Source organism: Bipolaris maydis (assembly GCF_028858645.1).
Source record: "Bipolaris maydis strain C4 unplaced genomic scaffold PSV08scaffold_8, whole genome shotgun sequence".
Lineage (NCBI taxonomy): Eukaryota > Fungi > Ascomycota > Dothideomycetes > Pleosporales > Pleosporaceae > Bipolaris > Bipolaris maydis.
The window spans coordinates 618,343-637,728 of NW_027093864.1; the positions used below are offsets into that span (position 1 = coordinate 618,343).

Consider the following 19,386-nt stretch of genomic DNA (forward strand, 5'->3'; position numbering starts at 1 on the left):
ATCTTCCGCGGCTCGGACAACGTCTAGAATTAGGGAAATGGATAAACACAAACCATTATGACTGGTGAGCTAAACACACACTGTTAGACCTTGCTCTAGAACTCCCTTCCCCCTCTCCAAATGCAGCCAACCACTGCGTCCCTAAGCGGCAAACAACGCGATGCATTACCGATACGCGACATATATTCCGCGATCGCGTCTCACGTACCTTGACAAGGTGTTATCCTATAAAGCCCTGGGGTGATTTTCCATGTACCCGTCTCCCGGAGAAAAGATTGCTAATGTACGTGAAACAAAACTTGAATCTACCCTGCCGTTACGGCTAAGCAAGGGTCCAGTTGTCGAAGCTAAAATAACCATTGGTGGCAATAATCAAGCTACTCATTGCTTACCGAGGCTCGTGTCCTATATTCATCGCTGTAATGCCAGCGAAGCGTCGAGTTGCTAATGGGGAGGTGAGCCCCAGACTCCCAATACGAAAAGACAGTGAAAGAGGGTGTGCGAAGTTCATTGTTTAGGAAGTGACCCCGTTGAGGATGGATTGCCTTGCCAAGACGCTATACCAAGAAAGGTGTATTGGCCAGGGCATTCATGTGGGGACGTGGCGAAACGCCAGATCGATACAGATCTCACATGGGGATAATCATCATCTTGACTCGCAACAAGAGGGTGACTGATCGGGAGCATGATCTACAAATCGCATATGCCGGCACTTGTTCTCCCCGCGTAATCATTGCGTGGTCTGGTTCACCGTTCGTATTTAGCCAGGAGCCCAACAAGTTCACATGTTCCGCGAATAGGGTTGGGATTTCGTACTACCTAAATTGCGGGGTTGAAAGGGCGTTATAGAATGACCTGTGTCTTTTGCCATTGTCCGCTATGCAAAAGTCAAAGTTCTTCTCAGCTGCCTTGTTCTACATGTGGCTTACCGTTGGTTGGCTGGAACATGGTACACTACCGTGGTACGAACATGCCAAACCTTTGTATGTGGGGCCCTAATAAGGGGATGATACAGGCTGGGGTGTAGAGTAAGAACTACACTGTATATAATGTATTTTCCGTTAGGATGGTTAAGAACATATTGGTATTTCTCCCTAGTGTGTAAATTAGCAATAGAGTCATCCGAAGAAGCGCCTAATTATTAACTTTAGCGTTTCTTCGTACAAATGACGGTAACTACAATATATCGTACCCTGTTGTATTACGAAGGCAACAGAAATACGGGCATTTGTGGCACTTGCTCGTCCCAGATCTTCCTGTTACCCTGGCAAGATTAGACGAATGCATGTAGCCGTAGAGCTTCTGGGAACGAATCACACCACTTTTGTTAATGCCGCGGAGGCACTCGGAAGCAATCTCAGAAACCCAACTAGATCTGCAGTGAGGTTCGTGACTCGTGCAAAACACCTCATGCAATGCACGTTTGTCTGATTCAGAGAAAAGCAAAATAGAGTAGATCGACAAATGAGGGAATGAGTGTTCACGTGTTTGCAAGGACTAGTAAAACAAGGACGAATCTACCAACCAACCAATTGATCAAAAGAGAAAACGACTCTGTTTATTGTCAAGAAAGAATACGAAAAGCAACTTTACGTTGTAGTTGCATGAGGCGTGTGGTTGTTAAAAACAGTTTTGGAAACACAAACGAAACAGAACATGGCGTTGTTGGCGTTGCTTCGCTGTATGATGAGTAATGGAAAGAAGAAAGTTCAAATGCAAATCTCAGGGCCTAGCGCCAACCGATGCGCCAAGGGATACCGGCCTAACAAGAAATACAAAAGGGAAATAATAAGAGACGCCGTCGCCATGCGAAGTCTTGCATAATTTACACCAAGGGCGCGCCCTTGTTTTAAGAGTCAGTGGCCCACCTGTTGGGCACTCGTTCGGTCGCAGCCTACGTCTGCTCCTCTTTCGGGCTCGCAGTGCGCGACTCTGAGCGCTGACGGATGACGGCATCTTTCAGTGCCTTCAGCTTCTCTTCAGTCACACGAATGGCTTCGTCCATGTCCCTCTCTTTCATGTCTCTGGGCGAAATTCGCTTCTGCGTATCGACTTCCGGCTGAAGTCTCGCACCGGTGACAACGGAGCTTTGAACCCGATCCAACGCGACCCTCTCTTCGAGCCAGGCCCATAGATCAGACTCTTCATGACGCCAAATCTCTTCGTACGCCACCTGTCTCTGAGCAGTTGACCACTGGTTCGGGCCGGTGACTCCTGTAGTACCACGGAAAAGCCAGGTGTACATGAGGAGCGCTCCGAGGATGAAGATGATGACTTGTGGGGTGAAGATCGACTCTAGCACATCGGCTAGTGGGCCGAGCAAACTGCGAAGAGGTTCCAATACGCCCCAGTTGCTTTCCTTGGATTGGCTGACTGGAGCAGCAACTGACGTTGGTGCGGGTGCATCATCCAAGAGATTACCTTTGGAGCGTTTCCTGCCCTTTCCTCCCTTGCCCATAGTTTTGCCACCGCCGGCTTTAGCAGCGCTCACAGCAGTGCGAAGAGCAGCAGTAAGGGAGGTGGCGTATGACATTTGACCATCATTCGCACCTTTCTCGATAGGGCCTGGTGGTGATTAGTATATCTTTGATCATTAGGGACAAAGTTGCTGTCTTACCCTTTAGCCAACTCTTTCCGCTCCATTCGACAGTAAATGTCATGATCAGGCGTGTGCTATTTCCCGGTCCCCACATCAGACAGTATCGCGTTTTGGTGAGGAATATGCTTCCATTGGGCACATCTGGAGTTGCTGTGCTGCATTGTACACTCACAGCTTTCTCCAAGTCGAACTGTTCCAAGTTCATGGAAATGTTGCATTTGGTTTGTCGTGGGCCTACAGGGGCATTCAGTGGCTTGATGTAGGAATAGTTGAAGGTTTTTGAGTCTTCGCCCAGGCCCTTCTTGTCGTCTTCCATTTGCAAGTCAGTAGACTTTTGATCATCGACCAACCACCTGCGCATAAATGCACCAGAAGCAGGACCGAACATCAAGCTGTACACCTTTCCCAGAGGCGCGGGAATAGTAGTGTCAATAAGCAGTTTGTCATAATGTTGATCATTGTCACCGCACTCGCTAGGTCCATGTGCAGCTGGACCAGGGAAATCCTGTGCAGCAGAAGCAGCCCCATTAGTTGCAGCTTTGGCAGCGTCGGCAGTGTCTCCACCGCCACCATAAGCCTGTGCTACTGCGCCGCTGACCTTTCGTGTCGTTTCGACAGGCACAGCAGAGCCGGCTTCGCTGCCGGTCACGCTACCCTCGCCAGGCTCTGTGAAACTACCTATACCGTCATCTTCCTCGGCGTCTTCGTCGTATACCTCGTCATCTGAATCTTGGCTGGATTCGTTGTCACTGGGGACTGACTCTGCTTTCTCCGTCTTGTCGCCAGTGCCGCCCGATCTGTCCAGGGTGACACCGTTGAGGGATGACTTGAGATTGGGATGAGATATCTTCCAGATGCCAATGATGAGGTCGTAGGTCGAGTCTCGCGACAGGAACGAGGCGAATACGTTACGAGCGTGAAGTGTCTGGATGACTATAGCATTGGGAAACAGGACAGCAGTGGACTTTTTCTCAACAGACACAACCTCGTCGAAGCTGATGACCAGGTTGGTGACCCATCCCAAGATGTTACTAGAAAAACACAAATGGCCTTCTGAAACATATAAGCGTCCATGGAGCAAGATTTCCTTCTGGAGGGCTGCACTATAGTCCTCGATCAGATAATCGTCCTCGGGAACGCTCTTGAACAGATTGTGGAATTCCTTGTTTCTTCTGGGCGGTGCAACTGCAAAACCAGTTCCATTCAACCGCTGGCTTTGCAGTGCGGCACTTGGAGCTAGAGTACTTGTACTTGCACTAATGACTCCACCCAGTGTATTTCCTGTGGTAGCGGAGCTGCCCCTGTGCCGTCTCCGTCTGCCGGCGCTTATACGACTACGAACGCTGCCCTGTCGTTGTATCGATGCTGGTGAGTCGGTTAACTCGGTTTGTCGGGGAGGAGTGGCAGCGCCGTTTCCTGATTGAGCAGAGACGGCAGTCAGCGACCGTGGGCGCTCGCTGGCTATCGACGGGGGCTTGTCGCCTGCGTATGCGGCCGAGACTGCTTGAGCAGCAGCCCTGTCCTCAGACTTTGCAGAAGCCTCGTCCGTCTGCATAGCTACGTTTGCTGCAGAAGACATGGGGCTGGTGTCTTTGTTGTCAGTAATGCCGAGTTGTTCGAGGCTTAGGTTTCCAGAGCCAAGAGTTTCAACAGCGGGTCTACGCTGCGCAGCGCCTTCTGTTGTAACCGCACTAGCGTTGGCTGGTCCAATGACTTCCTCACCGCCGTCTTCAGTCTCCTTGTCCTCCTTTTGCTGTTGTTGGCTGGCTTTGTTCTTAGCGTTTTGATTGATTGCAATGGTGTCGGTAATGTTGCTAGCAGCGTTCTGCGCAGCAGAAAATATGGAAGCAAAGAAACCACCAGATACACCAGGAGAAGATGGCAAGACGGCAGTTCCTCCAGGGGTTTTTGCTTCTTCAGGATGAGGAGTTAGGGGCGGGATAGACGATTGAGATAGCTTGCTCGGAGGGTTTGTCGCTGATCGTACGCGTCTGTGCGCTATCATACTCCCCGATGAAGGGGCGGCTTCGTTGGAAATTGACTGCGCAGCAGCAGACTTGGGGCCGTGGTCGGAATGTATTGACTCGGTAGGCGAAGACGCGTTTCCATCAGTTGGCGTGGGTGGAGTTATGAAGGTCTTGGGGGCATCGATTAAATTCGAGGATGCTGCAGGTAGATTGGCTGTAATAATACGCTTGGGAGCCGCGGATCGGGGGGATGGACTCGATCGTGTCTCTCCGTCTATGAGAATCTGTGGTGGTGAGGCTAGAAGGGAATCATCGGCAACTTTGGCGTCACGCTTCTTTGCTCCAAAAAATGAACCAATACCACCTCCGCTTGTGCTTGGCCTTGCAGTCTCTGTCTCGGTGCTAACCTTGGGAACCACTGGACCTGTGGTCGTTCTGCGGTTGGGCGTGAATGCTTCCCGGAGCTTTCCAACTGGCGACACACCCCGTTTATTTCCAGAGATGTCGGTGGTGTTGGCGGGTTTGGCGTTGCTCTCCTCGGTCGAGACCAGGGAATTTACGAGTGTCGCATCTGCAGAGTTGGTGGAGTCGACCGTCTCGGAGGCTATGAGAGGCGAAGAGAGTGTCAAGAGACCGGCATGGGATTGGTGTGGTGAGATGCCGGGACGTTTTTGAGGAGGTGGGCTGTGGTGATATTTAGTAGCAGCACACCGAGAGAAGCGAGTAGGTTCGAGGCAAAGAAAATATGAGACAGACAAGTGTTGGGAAGAAACAAAAGAAAGGGTGAAGCGAGGGTTGAGGATGGATTGCAGGCGGATATGCGATCATGAGAGAGGGAGAGAGGCAGCGGGTGGGGAAGCTAGTGGCCAGAACGTATGCCTGGGCGCAGTGGAGTCGGTGCCGACAGGGCCATTGCACACGCCAAACCTTGCTCAGCAAACCCCTAAGTGTAATATGCAGCGCCGTTGGAAACCAAGGGCAGAGAGCAGAGGGCGTGTGCCTGAAACTAATAGCAGACGGAGCACTTACGTTTCGGAGTCGGAGTCGTCGGTGAGCAGGCTGCTGGCAACGCTCTTTGCCAGGCCCAGCGAGTCGTCGCTCTGGTATGGTTGGTTGATGCCGGGCCGCTTGAGCTCAGGAACAGGCGGGACAGGCTCGTCGGGGTCGAGAAAGGACAGGTCCTCGCGGCTTGCAGAGGCCGAGATGGACGTGTCGCGCTTCTTGCGACTTTTGAAGAGCTTCGACATGCGGCGGCGATGCGACGACGAGGCGTCGCTGCGCCCGTCTTCGGAGTTTGGGCGACTCTTGCGACGGTCGGTGGCGCCGTCGGTGGGCTTGGAGACGACGTCGTCGGTGCTGCTGGCAATGGAGACTGTCGACGAAGCCAGGCCTTTGGAGTAGGATGGGGGTGCAGCCAGGGTGCCGTCCTTGTCTCTTGGAGGACTGAGGACCGAGCCAATGCTCCTGCGCCGCTCCTGCGAGGCCATGGACGGTGGCGTGCGCGAGGTGCAGAGGGCGAAGCTGGATGCGCTCGACGAGTAATAGCAGCAGGACGAGTAGGACAGAGCAGGTCAAGCAAGCCAGGCAAGCCAAGCCAGTCGTCGGGGCCAGCAGGTGCCTCAAGCCAGCATCTTAAAGGCTGCAATGGGTCGAGGGGGTGGCTGTTGGCTGTGGCTATGTCTGCATGTCTGTTCGTATATGTGTCTGTAGGCGTCGATTACGTAGGTCCAGACTTTGTGACGCGCATGGGGTGGGTTGCACTCAGGCGAGGGGAGGCGAGACCTGCTGTAAGTATGAATGTGTGCATCCGATGCTGTCCAAGTGCCCACACCCCATATGTATGCCTCGCGTCTATGTGGCACGCCGAACCAAAAGTAAGCAAGCACGGCACGCCTGTCGAGAGCTGAAACGGCGCCCTCATCCTGTCCGTATTCACGGGTCCAGTGATCGACTCGTGGGTGCATGGCCGCGCCGCATCATCCCTGTCCGCCGACCATCATCTATCGCCAGCCTAGTATCGCCTTCACCACCACCACTCCCACTCCCACTCCCACTCCCACGCCACTTAACCCACGCCCTGAGCATGTCCTCCCCCCGCGGCTTCAACAAACACCGTCGCCGCCGCCATGGAGTCCGCCCACCTTACCCACGCCCATGATCACGCCCGCGCTGCCGCCGCCGCTACGCGCAACAATAGCGTCGCGACCGCGGGGCAGGAGCACGACCTGGCCGCCGCCGCCTTTCACAGTGCCACCAACGACACGCACAACGCTGAGGTATTCACCCTCGCCGCACCCTCGCCAGTGCCCCTCGCTGACTGCTGCCCCAGGCCCTGCGCATCCTCGCCCTGCTCGAGGTGCACCACCGCAAGCTCGCCGGCCTAATCAAAGAAGCTCCGCCCAAGCAGAAGAAGACGACTGCTGCGACCAAGCAACCTGCCGACTCATCGGTCTCTTCCCTGCCCAAGTCCTCGGCCACCACGGCTCCCCAAACTCAAGCTGCTTCTTCTACAACTCCGCCGACGTCGCGCCGCAGACTGCCCCAGTCGTCCATAGCCACCAACCTGGCCGAGAAGCGCGGCATCCCCAGCGCAAAGAGAGCCACCGCCGCCCCTGCCGTCAGCAACTCAAATGCTACAGCCGCCCGCCATGACCAGCCATCCACGCCTGTCCGCGACCTCCTCGCCCAGCACTCGCGCAAAGGAGACCCCCCAACCGCAAACGACTCGCTCAAACACCCCGCCCCAGCCTCGCCCTCACCACAGCGCTCCTCGCCCCCTCCGGACGACAACTTCCGCCGCTTTTACAACGCCTTTGGCGGCATTATATCTGCCATCAGCGCGCCCCTTGCTTTCACATCCCTGCCCCTCAACCCCTCAGCATCCACCCCCGAGCCAGAGCCACCCAGAGAACAGGATAGGGCTGCAAGGACAAAGTCTAGAAACCACTCGCCTGAAGCTTCGAGGACGGTTACTTCTTCGGTTCCCGATCTTGCCGCCCTCATCAGCAAGCCTGCTTTGCGTGCCTTGAGGGAAGACGGTGCGCCTCCGCTTGGTCCCAACGAGAGCTTCTACTTGGTCCCTACCACCGGCGGCACAGTCACCTACGCTAGTGTCCTGCGCGACCCCAACGCACCCAACCTTTCCGCAAACAACCAGTACAACACGCTCGACGATGGCTCCGGATCCTTGAGGGGCAGCTCCCACGAAGAGTTTGTCGATGCGCGCGAGAATGTTGGCCCTCCCTCGCCCACCAGGACACGCCGTCCCCTCTCTCGTGGGAACCCAGGCACAAGCGTCACCACTCAGCTCAACATACCTGCGGGCAGAGGGTCGCGCCACAAGACCATGGAAGAGCTCGCCCTCGAAAACGACACACTCAAGTCTGTGATCGACAAGCAGGCCAAGCGCATCCAAATGTGGGAGCTCAGCTCGCAAAACTCCTTCAACGCTCTCGCCCAGTCGTTCCGTGTTCGAGGCTCCGGACGCGGCAACAGCGATCCTAGCTCCCTTGCCGCCCACGACGTGCACCCACACCCTTCCCTCCCGTCACCTCCCATCCCGGGCCATGCGCAACAGCAGCACCCGCCGGCCCCGCCCACGTCGCCAGGCTCAGCTCCACGACCCGATGCCGAAGCCCTCAAGCGCATAGCCGATCTCGAGGCCCTGCTCGCCTCTCAAAACGCAAAGATTGACGACCTCATGGCCAACAACGACAAGCTGGCCAAGCAGCACGAGAGAGACGCACAGGTCCTCGGCCGGTACCGCGAGCAGTGGGAGAAGCTCAAAGCGGGCGCCAGGAAAAAGGAACAGGAGAGGCGTGATAAGAGAGTCTTGGTACCAGACGGCAAGCCCACGGATTCTTTGGCAACCGAGCTCGAGTCGGGCGATCAAGCTGGTCAGCCAGACGGACTGGAACAGCAACAGCAGAAACAATCACAGCAACAAGAACAAGAGGATGACATGCAAGAAGAACCGGGCTTTGGAAAGGCTTAGATAATATCCCCCCCTTTTTTTTCCTCCAAATACTATTCGTGAACGAAACAAACATGCCAATCAAACACTTGCTTGTAACTATGCTGTCAGGAATAATCACACTCGAGCCATGTACAATTGCTTTCAAATCATCTTATATATTTACTGTTAGACAACCGAAATCCTCGCAGCTGCTATCCGCTGCCAATTTGGTCCCTGCAATTCCTCCCACAAAACGCCAAACATTTCCTAATCCAGTAATAAAACTCTTAAAATAGACAAGTAAAACAACTGCTTCTGACCCTCACAAACCCCATTGTAACAGACCTTCCTTGAACAAGCAGCTCCTTTAAGCCGCAGAAGCAACAGGCTTCTGCGTAATGGGCTGGTAAGGAGGCGCAACAGGTCCACCAACATTCACCTGCTGACTGTCCATACCCGCAGCGTGGCCCTCAAAGTCGGGCGCGTCTGGGTGCACGCCAACACGCTCCTTAGCCAGCAAGTCCACCAAAAGTGGGCTGGGCTTGTTGCTCCTCTGCGAGAAGCTGGCCTGTTGCTCCTTGTACTGCTGCACATTCTCAATGTACTTGTCAAACAGATAGGCAGAGTCCAGAGGTCCGCCCTTTGCTTCGGGATGGAACTGCGCACTGAAAATGGGACGTGAGGTGTGGATCAGGCCCTCGTTCGACTGGTCGTTGAGGTTGGTGAAGTACTCCCTCCATTCGCTCGTCAACGTGGTCGGGTCAACGGCATATCCGTGGTTCTGCGAGGTGATGTGGCACTTGCCGGTGGTGAGGTCGAGAGCCGGGATGTTGTGAGCGCGGTTGCCGTACTTGAGCTTGATCGTCTTAGCACCAGCAGCAAGGGCAATCAGCTGGTGACCCATGCAGATACCCATGACTGGGAGCTGCGATGTCTCGAAGAGCTTGCGGAGGTTGTGGACCGTGGTCGTGCAGTGGGTTGGGTCACCAGGGCCGTTTGAGATGAAGACACCATCAAAGTGGTGGGCGACCTTGTGAATAGGGTAGTCGTAGGGGAAGCAAGTGACGCTGGCGCCGCGAGAGACGAGACTGCGGAGGATATTCTCCTTGACACCGCAGTCAATCAAAGCCACGTGCATGTCTCCCAGAGAGGAGCTGACGTGGAAGGGTGCCTTTGTAGAAACACGACGCACAAGGTGGATAGCCTCAGGGTCAATGTACGCCTCGTCCTCATCAGCATCGTACTCCTCACCAACGGAGATACGAGCAAGAGAGGATCCCTGCTCACGGAGGTAGGTTACAACCTCACGAGTGTCGACACCAGAGATGGCGGGGACACCCTCGCGAGCACACCATGCACCAAGCGACTCGACAGCAGTCCAGTGGCTGTGCTTCAGGGCATAGTCTTGAACAACAATGCCAGAAGCTTGGATGTATGGTGACTCAAAGTATCGGAGCAGACCATGCTCGTCACGAGCGCTCGAGGGTACACCGTAGTTACCAATCAGTGGCTGGGTGAAGACAAGGATCTGGCCACGGTAGGAGGGGTCGGTCATAGACTCAGGGTATCCGACAAGAGAGGTTGTGAAGACGGCTTCACCGGAAATGTTGGTCTTGGCACCAAATGACTTGCCCTCAAAGATGGGGCCGTTCTATACAACTGTGAGCCTTGTGATTAATTTTGAAGTTATGACTGTGCGCACCTTGATAGTGAAAGTGGCAGGCTCGTTAGAGACGGCAGTGGCCCTGCGTGTACTAGGAGCAGGCATAACCCGTTCAGTGTTTGATTGCACAGTAGCCAGGCAGCGTGCCTGTACGCGGTTTTTTGTCGCTCGTCCCAGGAGACCGGCGGACCGGACCGTGGAGGGTTTGAATAGTTGGGAGATCATGATGATGGAAGATGTGGTATGGAGAGATATTTGGTTCGATGATTTGTTGGGTAGGCTTTCAGTTTACTGACGCCTTCCACAGGTGGTCTAGAGATGGAGTCAGCTTGACGCTGCCAACGCGTCATCTTGTTGTAGCGTACCTGAGATGTAATCCTACAATACTCAATTAGCCATGATCGTGAGAAAATAAAAGAGTGAAGAAGACAGCATTGGATACGGATCGATCGTCAAGCCGCTGCGGCGCAAGGCCGGCGGCGAACGACGGTGTGCGGCAAGTTTTAGATAAGATGTCATTCGCCCAAAAAGACAAAACATACCTGGGAAGTAAAGAGTGTAGGCGCAGCACTCATATGCGCGATTCTGTCTTCGCTAGAATCAAAATAGGGTGGGTTCAATCAATCGACCCTTGTGTATTGTGTATTGTTGAGCTTGAGGATGTGTGTGGTGAAAAGAAGTGTTGGCGATGGTGAGTGAGGAGAAAGCGTACCGCGGGGAATTTCATACAGCTCGCGATTACGTGAAGCCTGCGCTATGACACCGACGCGCCAATCAAAGACGGCCACAATCAAGATAACAAAGTAAGCCAGCACGAAAGATTCTTCAAACACAAAGATCTGGGGAAAAGACTCGAGGATCGTGATTCACAGCCCCACAGCCCTTGTGCACTTTGGGAGTGCTGCTTATTCGTGCCCGATCTATCCGAGCGTGCAGTCTGTTGTTGGTTGAACATTGACATTACGTGTGCAGTTTATTGCATACTTACTGTCACTGGCCCATCATATGAGAAGGTTTGGCCAAAGGGAGTGTTTCTTTTTCCTGGACTCTGCGCATGAAACTCAAGTGATGGCTAAAGGAGTCACAAGTGTCCTATCCCGATATCGGCAACACTGCGGTGCTACGGTCTACTGGACCTGCATGACTAGCTTTGCCGAGCTTTTTTTTTCTCTCTTAGGGCTATGTCAATCACGCCCTACATGGATCACATTATTTCCTTGCGACATAATTCGCTTTGAACACAGTGTGACTAAATCATGATAGTGGTACTCCACTGAGTAAGACCTGTGCAAAACAGAGTTTATTATGGGACTACTACACATGAGCAAACTACGTGGCCATGTGAGTAGAGTACACAGAAAAACTCTTCGAGAGGCGGAGCCTCCGGCACACTTGCATCCTATACGTTCTGTCTCCACATCTCTACACAACAATCTTGCCCGTCAGCCTCACGTCCCTGGAGCTTGCTCCGACAAAGACAGTGTACTCGCCCGTCGCAACAGTCCACTTCCTGGTCTTCTCGTCCCAGAAACTCATGTCCCTCCTCCTCAGCTTGAATGTTGCGGTTCCGCTAGCACCAGCCTCCAACTTGAGCTTGCTGAAGCCCCTGAGTTGTTTTGGTGGAGAGTTGGTAGACGCAGGGTAGCCCAGATACAGCTGCGGTACCTCGGCACCAGCAACACCACCAGAGTTGGCAATCTTGGCGGTGACTGTAGCGACAGTCTCGAAGAGATCAACGGGGCCTCCAGGTCCTACAGCACCAGTCGCAGGACCAGCAGAAGGCTTGCCAGTTACGGTGAGCTCTGAGTAGGTGAAGTTGGTGTATGAGAGTCCAAAGCCAAATTCAAACCTGGGTGTGATGTTCTGCTTGTCGAAATAGCGATAGTCGATGTACAGATCCCAGGACTTGTCATCGCCACTGGCAATTGTGGTGCCGTAGTCAGACTCTTTCTTCGCAATGGTGTAAGGAAGCTTGCCGCTTGGCGACGCTGCGCCATACATGATGTCGACAACGCCGTTGCCGGGCTCTTGGCCTGGGAGACCTGCCCACACTACTGCAACGACGTTGGGATTCTCAATCCACTGCTCCATGATGATTGGTCCAACGCTGTGAACGACAACCACCGTCTTCTTGTTCACGGCAGCAACCGCCTTGACAAGCTCATTGCCATTGTGCCAGGGGTCTAGGTTATTTCGGTCGCCAGCGTTGCCTTCCACATTGATGTAGCCTTCACCAGCGTTGCTGTTGATGCATACCACGGCAATCTCAGCATTTTGAGCTGCGCTGGCACCTTGCTGGGCATTGTCGGTGGGCGACGAAGTAACCGTCGTACCGTCTTTTTGGGCCTGCGTCTTGATGGCATCCAGTGGCGCGACCATATTGGATGGAAGCTCAACTGATCCCGAACCCCAGCCCATGGTAAGAACACCTTCGGTGCATCCACGGTCGACACAAGCATTGGCCCCGCGAGGTGCGACAATACTGTCAGTTCCAATGACAGCAATGCTCTTTGGCTTCTTCAGGGGTAGCGCACCATTAGCATTCTTCAGCAGGATAGTGCCGTCTCGAGCAGTCGCTCGGACATTAGTCCCGTGGTTTCCACTGATTTGTTTTGTTCCAATGTTCCAGGAGTTGAAGGAAGTCGCAGGATAACCCTTGTCCTGGCCCATAAGGTACCACGCAGCAAGGACTCGCTTGACCATATCATCGAGGCGTGATTGCTGAACTTGACCGTTGCTAATGGCTGTCTTGAGTTGCGGCCCCCAGAGCACGTTTCCGCCACTAAAATCACTGCCGGGCATGGTCATGTCCATGCCACCATTTGCACTGCCAGTCGTAGTGTGTTGCGCTGAAACCATGTTAGCTAGGTTTGATCCAAGTACATCCACTTTCTACGTACCATTCCAATCCGACATGATGTATCCACGGTGGCCAAGCTCGTCTTTCAAGAGTTTTTGCATAACGCCTTCGCTTTCACACGCCCATGTTGAGTTGAGCTTGTTGTAGCTGCAGGACATTAATATCTGTTTGAAAATGCCATCGTTTAATGAAGTCCACTTACCTGCACATGAATGCCGCAACCTTGCTGTGAGCGGCGTCCGCGAATGGCCAAACATACAACTCGCGCAGGACCCTATCGCTCACATCAGAGCTCATAGTGTCTCGGTTGAGCTCTTGTTCATTCACAATCCAATGCTTAGCAGTGGCCTGAACACCAGCTTCTTGCATGCCCTCAATGGTCTGTGCCATCATGATGCCTTGGAGATAAGGATCTGATCCAAATCCCTCCCAGTTACGGCCGCCCTTGGCAAACTTGCCAAGGGGACCAGCAGACGGACCTAGCTGTACGTGGATACCCAATTGTTTTGCTTCGTTGCCGAGAAAAGCACCTCTTTCACGGATGAGATCGATGTCCCAAGTGCTGGCAGCATGGATGCCAGCTGCAAAGGCGGTTATACCCCGGACATAGCGGACACCAAGGGGACCATCTTTGTGCTGTTAGTTGGAAGGTTTCCGCAGAATATGTGCAGGCTACAGCATGTCTGTGACCACAATGGATCTTACTTTCCATGTTGTAGTACTGGAACGCGAGCCAACTTAATTCATGTGAAACATATTTGCTTACCTTGCAGACATAGCTCGGGGTATCCAATCGAGCTAGCAGGCTTGGTGTTGCCTACACAATTACTCTTCGACCAGCCAGTTCCCGTGACGATTCCAATCTTTTCATCTTGCGATAGCTTTGCGAGTGCTGCTGTTGCCTTTGTATATGCATCATCCCAACTGCCCACTGCACGTTTCGAAGCAGGCTGATCGAAAGGGATGGCTGATGGTGTTAGTGGTTATTATGATGTGCAAAGTAGTAAATGTGCACCTGTAGACAGCGCCGCCGTAGCTAGCAACGGGAAGATGGCAGACCGCATTGTTGGAGATGTCAAGGCCTTGAAGTCAATCAGGGTCGTCTACTACATGCACTACATAGCGGCAAGCCACCCCTTTAAGTACTCAGATTTTATGTCTTCTGCGGAATTTGTGAGCCGAAACAAGGGCATCTTGCCAAATCCATCACTTGGCATATTGTGGCAAGAACCGTAGTAGCCTTGTACTTTTCCCATACCAAGAAGGGAGCGATTAAATGACGTGTGGTGTAAAGTGATTATCGGTATGTTTGATGAGGCGGTAGAAGGGATATATGGTGGCGGGCCGTTGTTCCTAGGATTAACAGCCGGCGAACAGGGGATACAGCGAATAGGAAAATGGCATGTTGCATAACAAGTGGAGAAGTCACTACGGATGCAATTGCCGTGTAGTCAAGGATCGAGAACGTTGCGGGGAATAAGCGGTTAGATCCTGTGATGAGCAATGAACTGGACTAAATTGATCAGGTGGCGGCTTCTTCAATCCGCGCGCAGTTTTGTAGTGTGGAGAACGTCGTGGTTTGCGACTAATATTTTAGCAGAGCTTCTCGGTGTAGAAACCAGCATACCGTTCGACATTCACGTGTTGTGGAATGTTAGGGACCGTTTACTTAAGTGCTCAAGTGCCCCTCGGGTATGCCTTGGCGCACGCTCATGCGACCTCTTTTTGTAGTCAATCCCGATGGTTTGTAAGGTAAACAAGTTGTGCTACAAGCTCCACATGACACGACAGACTGCATCATCTGATTCTCCGGTCAGGAGGGAGAATGAAAATCCGTGTAGGTTTAGGAAGTGGACTTTGGCGCGAAATTGGCAATGCACAGTGGAATAAGTGGCTGATGGGTATGTATGTTCCCCGCTCTACGTCTCCATAACGGCGGACTTGGCATCGGACCTGGAGTAACCAGGGTCTTTTACTTCACATGTGGGCGAGTAACAATGGTGTCGATAACTTTCAGCGAACGGATGAGTAAGCTGCGTACTCACAGTGGCTGTCTGTACGCAGACAATATGCACATGATGGGTTTTCTTCTGTGCACTTGCGTCTTCGCTCCTTGCAGGGAAGACACCCATTCTTTGTTCGCTGCTTCTTCGGAGCCAAGACGCCGTACTGACATGTCCAGAGACCTCTTCGACATTGATCGCAAGCAGGCTGCGCCTTGTCGCACTTGATCTTCTTTTCATGACAGCGAATGCACGCCTTGTCCGGAACTGGCAATGGTGGCCTTGATTCTTCGTTGACAGCAATGTTCTTTCGAGGTCTGACAGGTGCCGTGAGCGATTTCGCCTTTTTGCTTTGCTTGGGGGAGGTAGGCTTAGTCAACACGACAGCACCTTCCTTTTTGCGCTTCTTTGCCGATGGTCTTGGGTATATTGGAGAAGTTGATATTCCAGGCTCAGTATTTCGGTGTTCGTTTTCTACACCAGCCTCGGCTTCTTTACCACGTCTTTTTTTTCGTGGCGGCTTTTCATGTGCGCTTCCAGCTGGAGGCGCGACGTTATGACCCACGGCTGGCGCAAGTGGGCTACAGCAAAGTCAGTTACGGGAACCAGCCGGGAGGCTACGTGTGTAAGGGGAGCGCAAAGGTATTTGTTCAGCAGGTTCATGTCGGCAACTCACCTGTCGCTGGCTGGGCGTGCGGTGTGTATAGGGTTATGCTTGTATACAACGTTTATCGCTTCTCGCTTAAGGGAGAATTTGATATGTACTGCTCCGCCGCAGTCATAGGTTGGCAATGCGCCATTGCTGTTTTTTCCAGGCTCAACATCACTTCCATCAGAGTCATGTGACATGTCTTTCTTCTTGTTGCTTTTGCGATATCTGTTCTGCATGCTGTCTAAGCAGACATACCTGAACCTCACGCCATCACCGCCATCTTTGTTGAGAGCTGAGCGCTCAGAGTAGGCAAAGCTATCTGTTTCCTGAACAGTTGCCATGATGGCTCTGTAGTGAATAAGTCAATGTGTTGCAGCGCACACGCAGAAAGGCAGGTACCTCGCAATCGCCCGCTGCACCTGAAGGCGTTGTTTGCCATGGATGTCCTTGCATAGTGCATGCTCAACGGCAATGGTTTGGAGATGGTCGGCTGGTTCTATCAGAATATCAAGATTGGGTTGCTGGGTCACGGGTATTGTGATGGTCGAAGCAGGTGCAAAGACAAACTCGGTGACGACATGAGTGGGAATGAAGCTGGAAGCATTTTTGTCTACTTCGTTGCGTAGCGCTCCTGCGAGGGACTAGACAGAGAATACCTTAGCTGAATCGGGGGAGGGTGAAGGAGAGTCGATTACTTCAAGGGTTGGACAACGATAGTAGACGTCGGGATCGAGGCCCTTGTGGTAGCGCAGATCCAGCTCATCTTCGAGCTGGTCCATGACAGAGCAGCTTCCAGAGCCAAGGCAGGGTGGATCGAGGGTGGATGCTGGGGTTGTGCTATTTGGCTGTTCTGCTCTTCTGCTCCTGTTCACACTGCACATGTGAGGCGCAACAAGATGGGGACTCTGGGGCCCAAGCGTTACGGGCCGAGAGTTCCTCCATGATGACGCTAGCCGTTGATTGGCGGGATCGACTGGGGCTAGAGTTGCCCTGCAGCGTTGGACAGGCCTAGGCAGTTTAATCGAGTGAAGCGTCGGCTACGGGACCCAGCTGCAGCACGCAGCACATGGCATCATCCATGGAGGGAGTCGAGACATGTCCTTGCTGGGCGAGCACATGCATGGCAGGGCGGCAGGGCGGCAGGGAGGTCATGTTGCGGGATTGGGCCGAGAGCAGGTGAAGTTGGGGGTGGTGGAGGCGAGGGGAGCAGACTGGGGAGAGCAGAGCAGAGTAGAGCACGGCACGGCACATTACATGCCGGCACGGTACAGTACAGTACAGTACAGTACAGTATAGCACGGCACAGCACAGCAAGCAGGTAGGTAAAGCAAGGCAAAGCAGCCACTGCGTGGACATGGACAGGCAAGGCGATCAGCCACGTTGTTGGAGGTGCACGGATGGCGTCAAATCTGGGGCGCCCGACGGGCGTGTCAGGGGTGCACACACTGTGAATGCCACGAGAGCATGTCGACCGCATACATGAGCGAGTTGTGCTGCGTCTATCAGGCCAATGCTAATCCCCGGCGGCAGCTGCTGCAGTGTGCTGCGCTGTGGTGCACTGCAGCGCTGTGGGCTATAGGGGCCGCGCGTTGAGTGAGTGTGTGTGCTATGCTGGTTAATCTCGTGCGGTTGGGGTCTGGCCAGCAAAACGGTCCACCGTCCACGGTCTACATACAGCACAAGGAGGAATTGTGCAGACGCCGGGCCTGCAGCGTGTACACAAGCACAGGTCTATGTACGGATTTGGATCCTATGTAAGTACATACATACACACTTCCCGTACATGCAATCTGCGCCGGTCCCGAGCTACGGGCGGGAGCCGAATGCAAGCTTCTGATAACAGTGCTAGACCGACTTTCACTGATTGGCCTCTGCCCGCTGGCCTGCCCAAGGGCCCTCCGCTACCGTAGGCGCATCTCGCAACCTCACTCGAGCCCCATCCCAGGCCTTCAACGTCTTCCCTTCCCTCCTGTCATCTTCGCCTCCCCGCCGCTGGCTGCTGCGCCTGTGCTGTCTCTCTCCGGTCGTGTGCCTCGTCATTGGCACTGCCTCACCTGCCCGCCACATCCTCCGCCCACCGCCCACCGCCCACCGCCCTCCGCCCGCAAGCCCTCTACCCACCCACCGCCTTGCCTTGCTCCTCCGACCTCAGCGCAGTCTAACGTTTCGAGTTTCACCCTCCTCTCTCTCTCCCCCTCCCGCCGAATCTCACGCCGCTGCCGCCCGTCTGCACGACGAGTCCCAGGTAGGCCTGCCCGAGTCTGCTGTCTTCGCCCTCGTCGTCGCATACTGTGAGACTGACCAGCCGGCCTGCTCAGACGCTCTCCACTCATTTTCGACCCCTCGTTTGCATAACACCTTGCGGCTCTAGCTCCAGCCCGTAGCTCCATCTCCGCATTACCGCCTACTTAGTCCCCAGCGGCCGACCCCGACTTTCCGTCACCGTTTCTACGCCACTGTCAAACACGACATTGCTGCCCTCGGAACCGGTCCTTGCATCATCACCACCTCCCACGCCTTTGTAGCTGTCGTCTGCCCTCTCTCCCTCCACCATGGTTGTCGCGACAATCAAGTATGTCCAGCCCTCCGCCTCCCACCCTCGTCCCTGGTCCTCGTCACTAACACCATGTACCTGCAGGTGCGTCGTCGTCGGCGACGGTGCGGTCGGAAAGACATGTCTTCTCATCAGCTACACCACGAACAAGTTCCCCTCAGAATATGTTCCTACCGTCTTCGACAACTACGCCGTGACCGTCATGTGAGCCCTCCTTTGCTTTTTCCCCCCGCTCGTACATCTGGAAAAGCAATGCATGCTCCTGGCGGACCAGGGCTTTGGGCCGCTTGTTATTGGTGGAGCAGCTGCTGACTGCGTTGAAGGATTGGAGACGAGCCCTATACGCTGGGTCTTTTCGATACTGCCGGACAGGAGGATTATGACCGTCTCCGACCCTTGTCTTACCCCCAGACAGACGTCTTCCTCGTCTGTTTCTCCGTCACCTCACCCGCTTCTTTCGAGAACGTCCGCGAGAAATGGTTTCCCGAGGTGCACCACCACTGCCCCGGCGTGCCGTGTCTCATTGTAGGCACACAGGTAGATCTGCGGGAGGATGCGTCAGTAAAAGACAAGCTGTCCAAGCAGAGAATGGCTCCTGTGAAGAAGGAGGACGGCGAGCGAATGGCGCGCGAGCTTGGTGCTGTCAAATACGTCGAGTGCTCGGCGCTAACTCAGTTCAAGCTCAAGGATGTCTTTGATGAGGTAGGTGGACATGACAGGTTGCCCACTTCCCCATGATGCTAATCCCAGATACAGGCAATCGTAGCAGCACTCGAGCCACCGGCGACAAAGAAAGAAGGCGGAGAAAGAAAGAAGGGGAAGAAGTGCTGCATACTTTGAACATGGGTGGAGGCGACAGTTGAGCTCAACCGCATGCTAGGGAGCGTTGGATTGCAGATCTTTCTTGATTAGGCGATGAATCTTTTGGATACCTCTTCGAATACAGGCGCCATTTGTGGGTAGCGATCTTTTTCTTCTGCCATTACCAGGCTCGTTTTCATTCTGCACTCTACATATTGATCTGGCTGGCATACGGGCGCTGCACAGTGCTCGGACGACAGTCAATTCGAACATCACATTCCAGTTTCCATCTACAGTTGCGTTCATGTTCCCAATTCGAGGCCATTTTGCTT

General features: G+C 53.9%; 5 protein-coding genes across 5 annotated transcripts; 2 read left to right on the forward strand and 3 right to left on the reverse strand.

Moving 5' to 3' along the window:
- Positions 1-1,413: 1,413 nt before the first annotated feature.
- Positions 1,414-6,053, reverse strand: PSV08DRAFT_224387 (uncharacterized protein; the record flags this gene model as incomplete). The annotated part of the gene is made up of 3 exons (XM_014223081.2): positions 1,414-2,565; positions 2,618-5,250; positions 5,596-6,053. The coding sequence occupies 3 exons, from the start codon at positions 6,051-6,053 to the stop codon at positions 1,895-1,897; spliced, it is 3,762 nt and encodes a 1,253-aa protein (XP_014078556.2). The 3' UTR covers positions 1,414-1,894.
- Positions 6,054-6,692: 639 nt separating this feature from the next.
- PSV08DRAFT_391447 (uncharacterized protein) lies at positions 6,693-8,724 on the forward strand (the record flags this gene model as incomplete). Its single annotated transcript, XM_014223082.2, has 2 exons — positions 6,693-6,842; positions 6,896-8,724. 2 exons carry the CDS (start codon positions 6,693-6,695, stop codon positions 8,558-8,560), a joined length of 1,815 nt encoding a protein of 604 aa, XP_014078557.1. The 3' UTR covers positions 8,561-8,724.
- On the reverse strand, positions 8,680-14,108 carry PSV08DRAFT_203662 (glycoside hydrolase; the record flags this gene model as incomplete). Its single annotated transcript, XM_014223083.2, has 7 exons — positions 8,680-10,172; positions 10,224-10,464; positions 11,611-13,033; positions 13,085-13,191; positions 13,247-13,673; positions 13,811-14,011; positions 14,060-14,108. The coding sequence occupies 7 exons, from the start codon at positions 14,106-14,108 to the stop codon at positions 8,889-8,891; spliced, it is 3,732 nt and encodes a 1,243-aa protein (XP_014078558.1). The 3' UTR covers positions 8,680-8,888.
- Positions 14,109-15,036: 928 nt separating this feature from the next.
- On the reverse strand, positions 15,037-16,478 carry PSV08DRAFT_362738 (uncharacterized protein; the record flags this gene model as incomplete). Its single annotated transcript, XM_014223084.2, has 4 exons — positions 15,037-15,628; positions 15,724-16,047; positions 16,099-16,340; positions 16,395-16,478. The coding sequence occupies 4 exons, from the start codon at positions 16,476-16,478 to the stop codon at positions 15,058-15,060; spliced, it is 1,221 nt and encodes a 406-aa protein (XP_014078559.1). The 3' UTR covers positions 15,037-15,057.
- A 1,718-nt stretch (positions 16,479-18,196) lies between these two features.
- On the forward strand, positions 18,197-19,118 carry PSV08DRAFT_303164 (P-loop containing nucleoside triphosphate hydrolase protein). Its single transcript, XM_014223087.2, has 4 exons — positions 18,197-18,271; positions 18,338-18,457; positions 18,577-18,955; positions 19,010-19,118. Exons 1-4 carry the CDS (start codon positions 18,252-18,254, stop codon positions 19,091-19,093), a joined length of 603 nt encoding a protein of 200 aa, XP_014078562.1. The 5' UTR covers positions 18,197-18,251; the 3' UTR covers positions 19,094-19,118.
- The last annotated feature ends 268 nt before the right edge of the window (positions 19,119-19,386 follow it).

Bases quoted from the DNA above. Each gene is read 5' to 3' on its own strand.
- PSV08DRAFT_303164 (XM_014223087.2), top strand. From the start codon at position 18,252: ATGGTTGTCGCGACAATCAA. The intron at 18,272-18,337 runs GTATGTCCAGCC...ATGTACCTGCAG, and splicing joins ATGGTTGTCGCGACAATCAA to GTGCGTCGTCGTCGGCGACG. The intron at 18,458-18,576 runs GTGAGCCCTCCT...ACTGCGTTGAAG, and splicing joins AACTACGCCGTGACCGTCAT to GATTGGAGACGAGCCCTATA.